Source organism: Pholcus phalangioides, unplaced genomic scaffold (assembly GCF_987345545.1).
Source record: "Pholcus phalangioides strain wild (caught in Gottingen) unplaced genomic scaffold, Ppha-v1.0 ptg000015l_1, whole genome shotgun sequence".
Lineage (NCBI taxonomy): Eukaryota > Metazoa > Arthropoda > Arachnida > Araneae > Pholcidae > Pholcus > Pholcus phalangioides.
The window spans coordinates 63,095,695-63,113,928 of record NW_028301608.1 but is presented as its reverse complement, the minus strand read 5'-3'; the positions used below and the strand labels follow the sequence as shown (position 1 = coordinate 63,113,928).

Sequence of the window (18,234 nt, the reverse complement as noted above, 5' to 3'; positions counted from 1 at the left end):
TATGAAATTATTTCTTTCATTAAGTCAGAAATTATATCTAAGATAATTTCAAAATTATTTTATAGTTTCTTTCCTAAAATTAATTACATAAAATTATTTGTTTTTATGATTCTGAAGTTATTTCTTTGAGAAATCATATCAGAAAGATTTTGGAAATACACTAAAAAAAAGAGATCTGTTATGTTTATCAAGAATGAAAGTAAGTAAATGTCAAGATAACAAATATGTTATCGGAATAAATTTGTCGACTACAGTTTCCCTTATCGTTGTAGAAATATCGATACAATTGTTGCGGAAACTTTTTCCAATGATGTCACTCACACTAGTGGAATAACGTATAACAATAACGTGACAAAAACACCGCATAAAAAGGTAAGAAAGTTTTGTCGATTAGCATAGTTTTCAAAGTACAACTTTACCTTTATTTTCAAACCACGCTAAACGTAATGTTTGACTCAATAAATTCATGATATCCGAGGAGGAATATTGATACTACGAAATGATCAAATGGGTACTCCAAAACTTTCCACGTGTAAAGTTTGTTTCTTTCCGATGAAACTAAAATTTGTTGTTGTTGTTGTTGTTGCTGGTAACACAACTTCAAATTATGTATCTCATTTAGACCTGATGGAAGGATTGCAAAATCCCTACAGGTCACAAACTGTGCATGTTTATTTATTTATTTATTTTTAACTTTGTTTTTTTTTTACATTTTTTTGTTTTGTATTTTTTTTTTTTTTTTTTGTATTTTGACGTTCATTATGTTTTTTGTTAGACTTTTGTCTGATTGTGTGTGTATTTGAAATTTAAAAAAAAAATGTGTGATCTATGTAGACAACCTGATACAGGTGTCGTTTCAACGCGTGGCCCACCGACGAAAACGGCTAATCAATTACAATATTCATGGAAATGCTTGGAAAAAAAACCTCAATGAAGAAATGTATTCTAGAATTGGTGAAAGTAATTTCGAAATTCCTTTTAGGAAAAGTGCCCCAGAGCAAATGAGGGAAATAATTTCATAACACAGTCGACGCCCATTATAACGACCATCCGTTACTGTGACCATTCCGTTATAATGCACTGGTACGATATATATATAAATATAAATCCCTGTATATATATATAAATCCCGAAATTTTTTTCTACTCCACCTACGGTATCTTCCATCCAATATAACGACCCACAAAGACCATTCAGTCCAGTAGAAAGTCCAAACTCAGCTCAGGGCTCCGCCTTCTTTTTGCAAATAAATGTACAAAATCAGTGTTTTTCGTTTGCTAAAGTTACGTTTGGCCCTTGATATTAGTGACATCTGTATATAGGTGCGTGCATGTAATTGATTGTTGTAATTTCATAATTTTCTAACTTTATGCATTTTCACTGCAACTGCTAACATCATAACAGAATGAATAATATAACTTTTAATACCGCCCAATATACGAATAATCTTTAGAAGCTAATTTTTTTTCAAACGTTCGGTACAACAAACTCCCTACACAACGTCCGATTTCCATGAAACGAAGGGGATCGTTATAATGAACGTCGACTGCAGTTGAAAGAAATTACATTACAATTTATGAGAGAAATGATTTCATAATTGAAAAATGAAATGATTTCATAATTCACTAACAAATTCCCTGGACGGATCATGCTGACCCCTTTGGGAATATACGTGAAGATCACGTTATTATTTAAATTTAAAAAAAAAAAACATTATTGAAACATAATTTCAGAATTAATGATAAAAAACTACCAGAATTATTGAAAGATATAGCCTATTTTCAGAATTAATGAAAAATATTTTTTAAGAATTATCAGAATAAATATTTACGGAATTATTAGAATAATTATTTTCAGAAATAATGAAGGTTCATAACATACGAAAAAATAATTTCAGATATATGAGGAATTCCGAGCGGATCGAAATCACTACAACAAAGAGTAACCATAATTAAGTCGTATAGTAATGTAATATAAAGAGTGGTCACGATTAGTTCTGAAAAAGGAAAAGTCTCTGACCCTAGGGAAATAGCCGGAAATTCATATTTTGCTAAAATGTGTTTTTTATCGGCCAGTTCGATCGCGCTATTGTTCTTTGAGATTACATATTATCATTGAGCTTGATAAAAATTAACAATGACAAACCGTGAATTTTTCGAGACAACTTTGTTTAGCACGGAAATTCAGAACACTAGATACAGTCAGGTGCGCATGCACACTTCCGGCACAACTGATTTGGCCCATGGCAATCGACCGGAGTTGTGGTCGATTTGAAAGAAAGAAAGACGACTTTGTTTTTGGATGTTTGTTCTTTCCGAACTGGAGGGAATGCTGTTCAATAGATTGAAATGTCTCATATTCTCTTGCTACAGTGAAATCTCGATATAACGATATTCTGTGAGATTATGAAAAAAGTATCATGGTAGAAAGATTATCATCGTCATATCGTGGGGAGTTATTCGTCAAAACCACAAAATTTATGCCGTAGTTGACATCTATCTCAAATCGTCGTTGGTAGTGCCAACGCCGTGAATATAATACTGTGAATATAAATGCACTCATGAGCATTTATATTCACAGCACAAAACTTTAATTATTAATATTCAGATTAGTATTGCCCCCCTCTGAAAGAGTTTTGTGCATTATACAGTCGGTGCTCGTTAGAACGATCCTACGTTATAGCGACCATTCCATTACAACGACCGGTAGGATAAGTCCCAAATGTTTTCATAGAACGATTATCGTATATGTTTTACTTTCGATATACCGACCATCTCAATATAACGTCCATTTTTGACGGGACGAAGGGGGTCGTTATATTGAGCGTCGACTGTTCTAAGAGGTGAATTTACAGGGAAGGGGGCCTTTATTGGCTATTGTCCAGGGTGGAAATTTCGGAGAGACACTAAATTCGAGGAATGAGTGGTCAAAAAAATTTGTAGAATGGGAGGAAAGGAAGTAAAATTTGCATAGCCCACAGACAGTAAAAAATAAATTTGGATCTGCTTACACTTACGTCTTGTACAAATATGAGCAATAGCAGCACCTTCATTAACACTTTCAGAAAGAGGTTGGAGCAAACTGGTGATGTCAGTAGACGTGAGGTGTTTAGAAATACATTGGAAAGAAAGATTTTGAACAAGTCGCAACAAAACATGATTTTCAAAATCTCCTTAAAAATATCGTTATAGAGGGATTTTTATTGGAGGAATGAATATCGTTGAGTCGAGAGGAGTTTAACATCACACCAAAAGCAATTCCATAGATGATTTGAGGAAAATATCGTTGTAGAGACATTCACCGTTACATAGAATATCGTTGTAGTGGTGTTCGTCCGTACAACGTTATAGCGGGTATATACAGGGTGCACCACTTTATCCTAGAATAACTCTGGAACCGTTGATCCTAGAAGCATACTTCCAATAGAAAAATATCCTAATAACTTTTAAATTAACTTTTTATATGTATGTATAATATATATATACGTATATATATATATATACCCTGTGGTCAAAAATCTAATTAGAAAGTTGTTGCCCTGCCTCTCCTGAGCCCAAGGAAAAACCAAAAACACCGCATTTCTAAGAACAGCTTAGGTATTTTTTGAATTCAAAATTTGCTTAAAATGAAGGAAAGAACTGCACCCATAAAATAACGGACTAGCTCATTCTATGTGTCGTATGCTGTTTTTACCCTCATTTCCAGTGCTGTTTGAATTCGAAAATCTTAGCGAATTCGCACTTAAAAAAATGAATATTTTTCTAATGGACTCGGGACAGACAGGGCAATAACATTCTAATTGGTGTTTTAGGACAGATTGCCCGTATAAAAAATATATTTTTAAAATATTTCAATAACTGTTGAACTAACCCTTGCAATATGAATGGCACAACTAAGGTCTACACCAGTGATTCGCAACGTGGGTGCTAACGCCCCCCTTGGGGGCGATGGAATGTTCCGGGGGGGCGATAGAAGCTACGGATATAACATAGGATCCTATGGGTTAGATTGCGTTGGGGGCGATGGAAGAAAAAAATTTCTGAAGTGGGCGATGGGACAAAAAAGATTGCGAAACTGTGGTCTGCACGTTATTTGGATACTTCTTCTAATTGAAAGTATGCTTCTAGGATCAGCGGTTTGCAAGTTATTCCAGGATAAAGGGACTTTCCTGCAGCCTTCTGTTACAACAATAGCCATAAAGATCGCATAGGGGTAGTCGACATCAAATGCCGACTTATCAAAACTACTCAATGGGATCTACTGGTTCTAGCGGTCAAATACTGGAGAAAATAAATATAAATGTAATGATTCGGTGCAGTAGCCGGCCGGAAATATATTTTTTTTATGAAAGGAATATGACTGGTGTTTCGAGAAGGCAAAGGTGTAGCGAGGGGGTGAATTGGGGGGGGGGGCCCGAAATGTGAGAAAATGACCGAAAAAAAGGGAAAAAGATGGCCAAATCCATTGTTCTATCACTTTGGTCCTCCCCCCGAAATGAAAGTGGTCCCTCCCCCCCGAACGAAATTTCTGGCTACGCCCCTGCGAGGAGGTACTCAACTGACGGGTACAGTAAGCTCAATCAAACGCAAATCTAACGAACACTTTTATCCGTTCAAAATCAAATCTTCTTAAATGGGTGCTCGTAAGAATCAGGAACAATCTTAACAAAAATATAAGAAAACATATAGGCAGTAAGAACGTAAACCGGGCCTATCAGTTTTCCAATTATTACTTTATGCCTAATTTCACTAAGTACCAAAAATTCCAATTTTATGCATGTTCTCATTATAGGAAACGGTTTCAAAAGTACACGGTCGCATTGAGATATGGCATCAGTGATAACGGTCATATTCCTGAATGTCGTGAAATATTCGTTGCTCACATGGTTATTTATTGTTCGTTTATGGGTAACGATTCGTTACGCCGGACAAAAGAGAGTCATCTCCCCGATACGAAACGAACTTCTGCTGATGTCTGCAACGAAGATGGCCGAACTCATAAGAGAAAGGAAGGTGAGAAAAGTCTTTGTCCATCTCAATCAATTTTACCAATCAATCCAACACATTCTTCTTAAAAAATGTAGCAAAACTCTCTCCGTTACGCTGGTCGTCCACTGGAAGCGACGGTAAGCAAGTCCTGCTCATATGCCTATATTCGCAAGACTGAGCCCACTGCACGGAAACTACGACAGCTTCGTCCATTAGCAGCAATCGTTAGCTAGTGATTTCCGGCTACAGCACCACACGACAAAAAATTCCCATTCAAACGGGATTTCACACCTGTTCTGTTACCGTATCTGAACAGACACAATACGGTCGTTTAATTTTTTTTCGCGCAACTCGTTCCGTTTTTTTTTCCCTCTTCCTCGGTCTCTCCCTCCCTCCCTCCTTCCCCACTTGAACATTGATCGTTGATGCTGTTAGTTTGATAATTGCCGTTCATGGGTTGTGATGGTAAGTAATAATCGATCAAGTAACTTATAATTATTTATTTATTTACAAAAAGAACTCTTTCTCCGAGTTTGTGGTGTCAGATGTCTCATGAAATATAGACTTGATAAAGTTTCCCGAAAATTTTAGTTCTTCAATATTTACTCAAGATTTCTTAACGAACACGCTCGTCGGCATGGAGTGCAATCACGAACTGAGTAGCGTGTAGAAGTCGCTTAAAGTGGACGATGTCCGACGCCGGACACGGTGCCTTGTCGCCCGCGTAGCTTGCCGCATGTTGCCGCTCCCAGCGGACAACCGGCCTTAATAAACGAGCACTTTTTTCTCATTTTATTTTTTAAAGTTTTTTTTCAGCTATCTTTTTCTTTTTTTAAAGAGCCCCATACCTTAAAGAAAACCTTAATATACATGACATGATGTCACTCTTCACTTGTTTGTACAAGATATGGGGTCATTCAAGTATTACGTCAGCATCGATGGGATGGGAGTTTCCTATTTGCTGACTTTCGAGGAGGGGGATTTGGATGATGCTTACGTCATCAACCGCCCTTCATAAAAATATGAAATACTCTCAATGGCATCTTGCTTAGGACGGTATTCACCGACATGGTTTAAACTGTAGTCACAATTTTTGGATAAGAGATTAACATAGATTGGTTAAAAACCCGAATTTAACCAATCCATGTCGATCTCATCAAAAAATTTTGACTATAGTTCAAAACCATGTCGGTGAATGCCGTCCTCAGTGCGCCAGAAACGAATAAAACCTCTCGCTAGTTTGTGAGCACCTGAACCGACATTATTCCTATTTATAAGTCCCTTACAGAGCCGCTTTAGCGATCTCTAAATGTTTCGCGGATCCAAGTGATCTGGAAATGTCTCGCGGGCCACTTGAGTGCTCTGGACCTGTGCCGCGCGTCATACAAGTGATCCGTGATTATACAGCACGTCTTAGAGATAGAAAGCCTCCGCACGGGTTGCCAAGTTCATCTGTAACACCATTAAGACTACCTAGCAAGTTTGCCACATTTTGAAACACAACATCCTATTTCGTTCCTTCTTATTTTGGAATCAAATAGCATTGAAATTAACAGAAATTGATTATATGTAATAACATGTAGAGGTATTTTCTTTCGAAATTTCAATTTTTTTAAAATTATTTTTAGCATTAAAAAAATAAATTTTTGGTCGTGAAGGACACGACCCCACCCCCCATACATCTCTGATCCCACCAATATGCGTTAGAAGGTTGGGGGTGGGGGGAAAGAGTTGACGAAATTTTGCTGACGGTAGAGGGAAGGGGGTCAGAATTTTGCTGACAAGGGGAGGGGGGTTAAAAATGGCTAAAAATTCGCTGTTGTAATACTTGCACGGCCCCTATACAGAATACTGAGTGTTGTGCGATGCTTATTTTTTTGAGATGTTGATTTAAGAACAAAAGCACACTAAGGAAGAAAATTCCCTATCGCTACTGTAGCTTAGTAGTGAGAGCACTCGTCTGGTAAACGAGAGTCCTGAGTTCGATTGCCGGTAGAGGCAGAGATAAGTTTTTCCTTCCTAAAATCAACATCTCAAAAAATAAGCATCTTCATACAAAACATCCAGTTTTCTATAGAATATTCAAAAAACAACGTGACGAGGACAAATAACAATTTACAACACATATGTCGGTGTGTTGTAAATTGTTATTTGTCCTCATCACGTTGTGAATATTCTTCTATAGTTTTGGGAAAGTTATTCTTTGTGATTAATCCAGTTTTCTGTATATCTTGTAAAAAACCGTAACATTTTCTTCAACGCGTTTTGATTTTTGAATCCATTTATTGTAAATGCGTCAAATATATCTTTGGCAAATTTCCGTATTTCTCAGGCTTCAATGAAAAAATTGACTTGGTTCTCGTGCACAGGTGAAATCATTTACATTCATTTCGAGCTACATAGACAGAATTAACGAAGAAAATCCTTACATCAATGCCATAGTTGAAGACAGGTTCGAACAAGCTCTGACCGAATCAAGAAATGTGGATTCGCTGATCGCGTCTAGTTCTAAAACAGTGGAACAGTTCGCCAAAGAAACGCCTCTTCTCGGAGTCCCGATAACTGTCAAACTCATGATCGAAGTTGAAGGTACGAATATCTGGTATTGATTAGGTATATTATACTGTACGTCAGTCATATATAAAACCAACTTACGCTACCCTCGATTTGCTCGATTCCGGAGGTACGCGATTTTCTGTGCAAATACCCGGTTGTTGAATTCAGCACAATTCGTGAGCGTTTTGAAATTATAGCTGGGGTGGAAATATCGTCTCCACCACGATGTGGTAATTAGGTAGTATTACACAGGTAAGTGTAAGTGTACGGTGTAAGCATTTACAGTGTATTAGCAGGACACCGCATTTAGTCAAGCTGAGCTGACTTTCGGGGTGGTAAAAGTAGAAACCAGGAAAAGGCTGAAGATCCAACTTCGTTTTCGGCAATAAATTTGGGCCTTCAAAACAATTTCGAATCAATGATAAGGCGACAGCTTTCATTTTTAATATATGGTAGTAGTATACGCAGCGCTTGAGGTACTTTAACGCACATTTCCGCCGCTAGATGGCGCCACCGGAAATGTTTTCTATTTTTCGCGCGTTTTTGACCGACTTCCTTTTTTAGCCGGATTTCGAGCCAGACTACCTGTCGACCGTATTTATTTTTAAAATGGCGGTTGGTCTTATTTATTTGGAAAAAAAACTTTTTCAATGCCCTATCGGGATTCGAACCCATGACAACCGATAAAGTATATCGTTCCCCAGGCTAGTGTGTTAACCACTGAACCAAACAGCCTTACTAGACGAATGCCTTATGAATTAAGTATATAAAAATAATAAAACGTAGAACGTGTAAGGAAGTGTATTAAAAAACGTCGCTCCTAATTTTGATGTGCCTATGATCGACGATTGGCCACGGAGTAATTGGTGAAAAGGGCGAATATTGTGAACCGTATCTACTGTTTTTCAATTATTTTCCACGAACCTTTTTTTTTTAAATGAGTTTCAAAAAATTTTCTCAAGATGGTCGATCACGTGACCCACGTTGATGACGATACTAGATGGCAGCACTACCGATATTTAACTTCCGTGAAAATTATTCACTATGTCGTTATATAAAAAATTTTATCAAATGTCGTCCCGATTTTCTCTTTGGACATGAAGTTGTATTAGAAATGAATTTAAAAGAGAAAAAATTAAGTCGCGAAAATGTCAATTTTGGCACCAAACTCTCTAGCTGTTTTCAATCCTCAAGTTTGAAAAGATATAGTTCGTTTGTGGTTGATGATGATGCTAATTAACCACTAGTGTTCAAATTATGCTGCTTCGAGAAGAGCCTTTTTATAAAAAACATATCCAAGTTAATCAAACATGATCCAAAAAAAACGCTCACTTTCCAAGCGTTATTATTTTTACCCATCGTCTTTGGATCTTTAAGAGATTAGATACCAAAAATATGCACACAAAAAAAACACACAAGTTTTCATTGTCACAATTTTCATATTTCCTTCCACAATGAAACGAGATTTGTAACAACACCCTTAAAAATTTATTTTGCTTTATCCAACTTATTCTATATTTAATTATTCAAACTTATATTCGAAAATTTAATTTTTTCTTTATTTTATCTATTTGATTTTATTATCTTAGTGTCATAATTATATTTTCAGTGTTAGCTTATTTTTTCATTTTTTAGTTCATTTTTATATTCCATTCACAACCCCACCACATAAATAAGAAACATATTGTGTTTTCCCGCACTTTATTATTTTATTTCTATTTTAGTTTTTCATTATGTCACTTTATTCATGGCTTTTATTTTATTTTTTATTCACTTCAAACACTTAAAAATTTATTTATTTCACTTTATCCAACTTATTCTATATTTAATTATTCAAACTTTTATTCAAAAATTTTAATATTTTCTTTATTTTATTATCTTTTCCATTTCGTTTATTTTTAATCATTCAAAATTTTATTTTTTAATGTTTCATCGTTATTATATTATCTATTTGATTTTATTATCTTTGTGTGAACATTTTATTTTCATTGATATTATTTTTTAAATTTAAACCTACTTTTAGTTTTTCATTATGTCACTTTATTCATGGGTTTTATTTTATTTTATCACTTTTATTTTTTATTTTTATTCACTTCAAACACTTAAAAATTTATTTATTTCACTTTATTTTACTTTATCCAACTTATTCTCTATTTAATTATTCAAACTTATATTCGAAAATTTAATTTTTTCTTTATTTTATCTATTTGATTTTATTATCTTTGTGTGAACATTTTATTTTCATTTCTTTATTTTTTATCGTTTTTACATTATCTATGTTATTTCCATTGATATATTATTTTTTAAATTTAAACCTACATTTAGTTTTTCATTATATCACTTTATTCATGCTTTTATTTTATTTTACTTTTTATTCACTTCAAACACTTAAAAATTTATTTTGCTTTATCCAACTTATTCTATATTTAATTATTCAAACTTATATTCGAAAATTTAATTTTTTCTTTATTTTATCTATTTGATTTTATTATCTTAGTGTCATAATTTTATTTTCAGTGTTAGCTTATTTTTTCATTTTTAGTTTATTTTTATATTCCATTCACAACCACTTAAAAATTATTTATTTCACTTGTTTTAGTTCACTTTATTTCCATTGATATTATTTTTTTTAAATTCAAGCCTTTCCAACTTATTCTTAATTTTACTTTTATTCATTATTCAAACTTTTATTCAAAAATTTTAATTTTTTTATTTTATCTATTTGATTTTTATTATCTTTGTGTCAACATTTTATTTTCTTTATGTTTTTATCGTTACTATTCATCTATATATCGTTTTTTTTCATTATCTTCGTTATTCGATTTGTATTTACTTAAAATTGTTTATTTTGTCGTTTGAAGATTTTACATTTCTTAAATAATATTTTTTTTTAATTAAAATGTCATGTGAATAAATTTCACGCGTAGTCCAAAAAATGAGACAGACTACAAGTTTATTCAATTCAAATATTTATTCATATCAAGATATCGATCGCATGCTCGATAAGTTTATACATATGTCTGGAATTTAAATTAATTCCTTTTATCGTCGGTGTGTTATTGACAAAAACACGAATGTCATAAATTGTATTACATTTCGTGAAAAAAACACCATCACCAAGAGGTTGGGAACGAGAACAGTTTCCTCTAAATTTGAGGCCGGGGTCGTCGTACACATTCAATGCAAGGCTAGATAAAGTGATAATCACGGACACAACGATGATCCCGATCAAGGCTTTCCAGGTCTCTTCACGGCTAAAAAATTTTCTCTGGGCCGTCACAGCGCTATCCTTTGGCACGTCTTATAACTCTGTACTCCACTGGAAGTGACAAATGCTAGCGGGATTTCAGCAATTAATATGCTTCGTTATGAAAAATCGACGTGATTTTTCTAGTGTTAAACTGTATTTACGTTGAATTGGGTATGAAAACCGTGTCTCTGACATGTCTCAATGAATAAAATTTTCATAACTTAAGAAAATATTCATTTCCTGCCGTTTAATGAAATATCAATGTTTCTTGCATTTCTGCTGAAAATATTTCTAATGTTTATCAATCCGGGAGGTTACTTCGGCTTACGTACTATAAAATATTATATCTGTATGTTTATTCGAGTTTTTTTTCATGAATTTTATGTTCCTTAGCAGACATTGTTACCACGAGAGGCATGTTTTTTCGAATAGTGATGAGAATAAGAAAAGGCTAAAAATAAACTACGGTATCCGATATGATGGGTGTCAACTAAAGAGTGGACACGACATTTTAACTTTTATTCTTTCTCGCACCAATTTTCTCAGAAGCATGTGTGTATTCAATAAAATAATAATACTTTTATAAAAAAAAGGGATAAATAACATGAAAAAATGTTAAAACTCATAAAAATGATAAAAATGTTAAAACTCATAAAAATGATAAAAATGTTAAAACTCATAAAAATGATTCAAAAAAAAAAATAAAATAAAATAAAAATAATCCACAAGGAATTTTTAGCCAGCAAGACTTCAAAATGAAAGTCCTTTCTTACTGTTTCTAAATCGCATGTTATATCATGACTTAGAACGTGACCTACGTGAGTGACACTTATTACTTTCAAAGGGCACGCTTAGAATGACCAACTCAACACATTATTCCTCCCTAACTATTCAGTGTGAATCCATTGTTTCTTTCATAAAAGTTCTCACAGTGAATGCTTTCCAAAAACAGTTTTTGGTTTCCAATCTTTAATTCCGACATATTCAATTTCTCGAGATGAACGAATTCTCAGCTGTTTTCTCCCATTCAATTTACTATCTTTTACTAATTTTAACATATTCTATTTCAAATGAAATTAAATTTATTATTTTTATATATACAGAAAAAAATTGAATTATGAGAAACATATATACCATCTAGAGAAAAATGCCTGTACCGACGATTAAAAAAAATTACATTGTTATTAAGGGATAAATAAAATATTTACAAAATTAACAAAAAAAAAAAAAAAAAAATACTGATGTCAAATAAAAAATAAACACAGAAAAAACACAATATATAAGAGAAAATTCTTAATCTATGATGAAAAATGCAAGTGAAACACGACAATTTTACGTTCACATAAAATTCCAAGATTTAACGAAATGAAATGATTTTTTCAGCTGTTGTCGTAAAGTACTCCGGATATCACACTATAAAACGAACTGGGTTTTTTATATATATAAGTTATTCTTCTTAGATTATTTTCACAAATTCAACAAAATGGGATACATGTCGTTCTTTTAGTTTTTTATAGATTTTCACAGTGCTTTCAAAGGATTCAACCTAAACTTTGCGCTAGTCAACTAGTTGATTTGTTCTCCCACCCCCCAAACAAGAGCGACAATAGAGAAGGTAGTATGGATACAGATGATTGCAATATCAAAGATGGATAGACGAAACAAATACAGAGATGTTTGGTTTATGGTGTATGGATGAGATGAATGATGGTTTTTCAAAACTGAATTGTTCAAATGGTAAAGTATTCACGTAATTTTCGAATGATGTTCAATATGATGAGACTTGATAAACCTCTTTTATTATTTCAATGCATTAATTCCTTTTGACATAATTTCTTTGATTTCGTGATTTTTTCCCTTTTCAAATTACCGATTTTTGATAAAAAAGACACAGGTGTATCATTTTCACCAACTTTTTTTTAACAGAAAATTCTTTAATTACCGTGAGCTAATGAAATATGAATTCGATTATTTTACTCTTCGTATGCTCATTCAAACTTTTCCTTGGACTCATCATTCGCGACGTTTCAAAGAATTACTTTCCGATAAAACTTGCATTTTCGATGAAAAGATTTTTCGTCGAGGTTTCTTCCTGCTAGCTTTCTATTGTTTATTAACATATTGCCGCGAAGATACTCCAGCTTTAATGTTATAAAATATTATCTCTGTATATTTCTTCGTGTTTTTTCATGAATTTTACGAGTCTCAGCAAAACTACATCGGTACTTGATAACTCTCACATCGAATTGTTGAACATCAACGAGATCACGAAACCCCCATACCACATTAAATACTCAATATTTCTCACCCATATGAGCGTTAATGCTGAGAGTAATACTTTGATTTAGACAAAATTTATCACTTTAAATTCACTTTGAACGTATACGCCTGATAAAAAAAAATTCATTACCCATACCAGACTGTTGAAAAAGACGATTAGGTCAACAAAATTTGAGAACTTTGATGTCCTATATTACGACACAATCTTGACCAATCGATGGGTTTGTAATCCAAGAATGTCGTTCAGAACGGGTACAAATTTAGGTGAAAAGACGGCATATATCATCAATATAGTGGAAGAGAAATTACATCAAGCACAAATATTATAGAAAGGCGTTTATTCAGTAAAACAATTATACTTTAAAATAATAGAAACCATTGAAAATGATAAAAATGATTTAAAAAAACATTGAAAATGATAATAATAAAAAAAAAATTTAGAAAAAAAAATATTACAAATTTTAAAGAGGATGAAACACTGAGAGGTCTGGAACAAAAAGTGTGCGGGAGCTTGCCATGTGTCTGCCTTATCCTTGCAAAGGACTATCAACAAAGATGGATGCCCAGAGAATGGAAGAAGGGGGGCACCGGTTGCTACAATATCTGAGTACTATTGTCAATGACAATAGCAACCGAATAGCAAGTCAAAAGTGGGTGATAAGAGGATTGAATAATAAGAGTGAGTTGTTATCTTGAACGTACTCATGCAATTGCTTCTCTTTAGATTTTCCAACACATGATGTGTAGTATGTATAGAGTATGTACAGAGACAAATACATAAGCTCATTGCGAACAACCGAGAGTACGTTATGAATTAAGCTACAAGTTCCTTTAGGGAGGACAAGGCTGATGCGCCATGTCAATCATTACCCCATAAAAAAAAAAAAAAAAAAAAGTTACAATTGTAACAATCTTGTACAATTGTAACAATTTTAACAATTACAATTGTTAAATGTAATTGTTAAAATTGTTAAATGTTTTTTGCTAGCTTGTGTATGAGGCGAAGACAATAAAGTGTATAAAGAATTGGTGTGAAGGGAGACACTTTTTTTTTAATTTTTTTTTTTTTTTTTTTTTTATGGGGTAATGATTGACATGGCGCATCAGCCTTGTCCTCCCTAAAGGAACTTGTAGCTTAATTTTAAGAAATATTGAGTATTTAATGTGGTATGGGGGTTTCGTGATCTCGTTGATGTTCAACAATTCGATGTGAGAGTTATCAAGTACCGATGTAGTTTTGCTGAGACTCGTAAAATTCATGAAAAAACACGAAGAAATATACAGAGATAATATTTTATAACATTAAAGCTGGAGTATCTTCGCGGCAATATGTTAATAAACAATAGAAAGCTAGCAGGAAGAAACCTCGACGAAAAATCTTTTCATCGAAAATGCAAGTTTTATCGGAAAGTAATTCTTTGAAACGTCGCGAATGATGAGTCCAAGGAAAAGTTTGAATGAGCATACGAAGAGTAAAATAATCGAATTCATATTTCATTAGCTCACGGTAATTAAAGAATTTTCTGTTAAAAAAAAGTTGGTGAAAATGATACACCTGTGTCTTTTTTATCAAAAATCGGTAATTTGAAAAGGGAAAAAATCACGAAATCAAAGAAATTATGTCAAAAGGAATTAATGCATTGAAATAATAAAAGAGGTTTATCAAGTCTCATCATATTGAACATCATTCGAAAATTACGTGAATACTTTACCATTTGAACAATTCAGTTTTGAAAAACCATCATTCATCTCATCCATACACCATAAACCAAACATCTCTGTATTTGTTTCGTCTATCCATCTTTGATATTGCAATCATCTGTATCCATACTACCTTCTCTATTGTCGCTCTTGTTTGGGGGGTGGGAGAACAAATCAACTAGTTGACTAGCGCAAAGTTTAGGTTGAATCCTTTGAAAGCACTGTGAAAATCTATAAAAAACTAAAAGAACGACATGTATCCCATTTTGTTGAATTTGTGAAAATAATCTAAGAAGAATAACTTATATATATAAAAAACCCAGTTCGTTTTATAGTGTGATATCCGGAGTACTTTACGACAACAGCTGAAAAAATCATTTCATTTCGTTAAATCTTGGAATTTTATGTGAACGTAAAATTGTCGTGTTTCACTTGCATTTTTCATCATAGATTAAGAATTTTCTCTTATATATTGTGTTTTTTCTGTGTTTATTTTTTATTTGACATCAGTATTTTTTTTTTTTTTTTTTTGTTAATTTTGTAAATATTTTATTTATCCCTTAATAACAATGTAATTTTTTTTAATCGTCGGTACAGGCATTTTTCTCTAGATGGTATATATGTTTCTCATAATTCAATTTTTTTCTGTATATATAAAAATAATAAATTTAATTTCATTTGAAATAGAATATGTTAAAATTAGTAAAAGATAGTAAATTGAATGGGAGAAAACAGCTGAGAATTCGTTCATCTCGAGAAATTGAATATGTCGGAATTAAAGATTGGAAACCAAAAACTGTTTTTGGAAAGCATTCACTGTGAGAACTTTTATGAAAGAAACAATGGATTCACACTGAATAGTTAGGGAGGAATAATGTGTTGAGTTGGTCATTCTAAGCGTGCCCTTTGAAAGTAATAAGTGTCACTCACGTAGGTCACGTTCTAAGTCATGATATAACATGCGATTTAGAAACAGTAAGAAAGGACTTTCATTTTGAAGTCTTGCTGGCTAAAAATTCCTTGTGGATTATTTTTATTTTATTTTATTTTTTTTTTTGAATCATTTTTATGAGTTTTAACATTTTTATCATTTTTATGAGTTTTAACATTTTTATCATTTTTATGAGTTTTAACATTTTTTCATGTTATTTATCCCTTTTTTTTATAAAAGTATTATTATTTTATTGAATACACACATGCTTCTGAGAAAATTGGTGCGAGAAAGAATAAAAGTTAAAATGTCGTGTCCACTCTTTAGTTGACACCCATCATATCGGATACCGTAGTTTATTTTTAGCCTTTTCTTATTCTCATCACTATTCGAAAAAACATGCCTCTCGTGGTAACAATGTCTGCTAAGGAACATAAAATTCATGAAAAAAAACTCGAATAAACATACAGATATAATATTTTATAGTACGTAAGCCGAAGTAACCTCCCGGATTGATAAACATTAGAAATATTTTCAGCAGAAATGCAAGAAACATTGATATTTCATTAAACGGCAGGAAATGAATATTTTCTTAAGTTATGAAAATTTTATTCATTGAGACATGTCAGAGACACGGTTTTCATACCCAATTCAACGTAAATACAGTTTAACACTAGAAAAATCACGTCGATTTTTCATAACGAAGCATATTAATTGCTGAAATCCCGCTAGCATTTGTCACTTCCAGTGGAGTACAGAGTTATAAGACGTGCCAAAGGATAGCGCTGTGACGGCCCAGAGAAAATTTTTTAGCCGTGAAGAGACCTGGAAAGCCTTGATCGGGATCATCGTTGTGTCCGTGATTATCACTTTATCTAGCCTTGCATTGAATGTGTACGACGACCCCGGCCTCAAATTTAGAGGAAACTGTTCTCGTTCCCAACCTCTTGGTGATGGTGTTTTTTTCACGAAATGTAATACAATTTATGACATTCGTGTTTTTGTCAATAACACACCGACGATAAAAGGAATTAATTTAAATTCCAGACATATGTATAAACTTATCGAGCATGCGATCGATATCTTGATATGAATAAATATTTGAATTGAATAAACTTGTAGTCTGTCTCATTTTTTGGACTACGCGTGAAATTTATTCACATGACATTTTAATTAAAAAAAAATATTATTTAAGAAATGTAAAATCTTCAAACGACAAAATAAACAATTTTAAGTAAATACAAATCGAATAACGAAGATAATGAAAAAAAACGATATATAGATGAATAGTAACGATAAAAACATAAAGAAAATAAAATGTTGACACAAAGATAATAAAAATCAAATAGATAAAATAAAAAAATTAAAATTTTTGAATAAAAGTTTGAATAATGAATAAAAGTAAAATTAAGAATAAGTTGGAAAGGCTTGAATTTAAAAAAAATAATATCAATGGAAATAAAGTGAACTAAAACAAGTGAAATAAATAATTTTTAAGTGGTTGTGAATGGAATATAAAAATAAACTAAAAATGAAAAAATAAGCTAACACTGAAAATAAAATTATGACACTAAGATAATAAAATCAAATAGATAAAATAAAGAAAAAATTAAATTTTCGAATATAAGTTTGAATAATTAAATATAGAATAAGTTGGATAAAGCAAAATAAATTTTTAAGTGTTTGAAGTGAATAAAAAGTAAAATAAAATAAAAGCATGAATAAAGTGATATAATGAAAAACTAAATGTAGGTTTAAATTTAAAAAATAATATATCAATGGAAATAACATAGATAATGTAAAAACGATAAAAAATAAAGAAATGAAAATAAAATGTTCACACAAAGATAATAAAATCAAATAGATAAAATAAAGAAAAAATTAAATTTTCGAATATAAGTTTGAATAATTAAATAGAGAATAAGTTGGATAAAGTAAAATAAAGTGAAATAAATAAATTTTTAAGTGTTTGAAGTGAATAAAAATAAAAAATAAAAGTGATAAAATAAAATAAAACCCATGAATAAAGTGACATAATGAAAAACTAAAAGTAGGTTTAAATTTAAAAAATAATATCAATGAAAATAAAATGTTCACACAAAGATAATAAAATCAAATAGATAATATAATAACGATGAAACATTAAAAAATAAAATTTTGAATGATTAAAAATAAACGAAATGGAAAAGATAATAAAATAAAGAAAATATTAAAATTTTTGAATAAAAGTTTGAATAATTAAATATAGAATAAGTTGGATAAAGTGAAATAAATAAATTTTTAAGTGTTTGAAGTGAATAAAAAATAAAATAAAAGCCATGAATAAAGTGACATAATGAAAAACTAAAATAGAAATAAAATAATAAAGTGCGGGAAAACACAATATGTTTCTTATTTATGTGGTGGGGTTGTGAATGGAATATAAAAATGAACTAAAAAATGAAAAAATAAGCTAACACTGAAAATATAATTATGACACTAAGATAATAAAATCAAATAGATAAAATAAAGAAAAAATTAAATTTTCG

At 31.8% G+C, this 18,234-nt stretch overlaps 1 protein-coding gene across 2 annotated transcripts in view; it reads left to right on the top strand.

The window, feature by feature from the left end:
* Nucleotides 1-298: 298 nt before the first annotated feature.
* The window catches only part of LOC149076461 (fatty-acid amide hydrolase 2-like), a 29,519-nt gene continuing 11,583 nt past the window's right edge, over nt 299-18,234 (top strand). The window contains exons 1-3 of one of the 2 annotated variants that reach the window (XM_089244029.1): nt 299-372; nt 4,792-5,012; nt 7,358-7,577. In XM_089244029.1, coding sequence (XP_089100155.1) covers nt 4,827-5,012; nt 7,358-7,577 — 406 coding nt within the window. In that variant the 5' untranslated portion in view covers nt 299-372; nt 4,792-4,826. Of the gene's footprint in view, nt 373-4,791; nt 5,013-7,320; nt 7,578-18,234 lie in introns of both variants that reach the window. The other variant, XM_089244030.1, reaches the window with a different exon arrangement.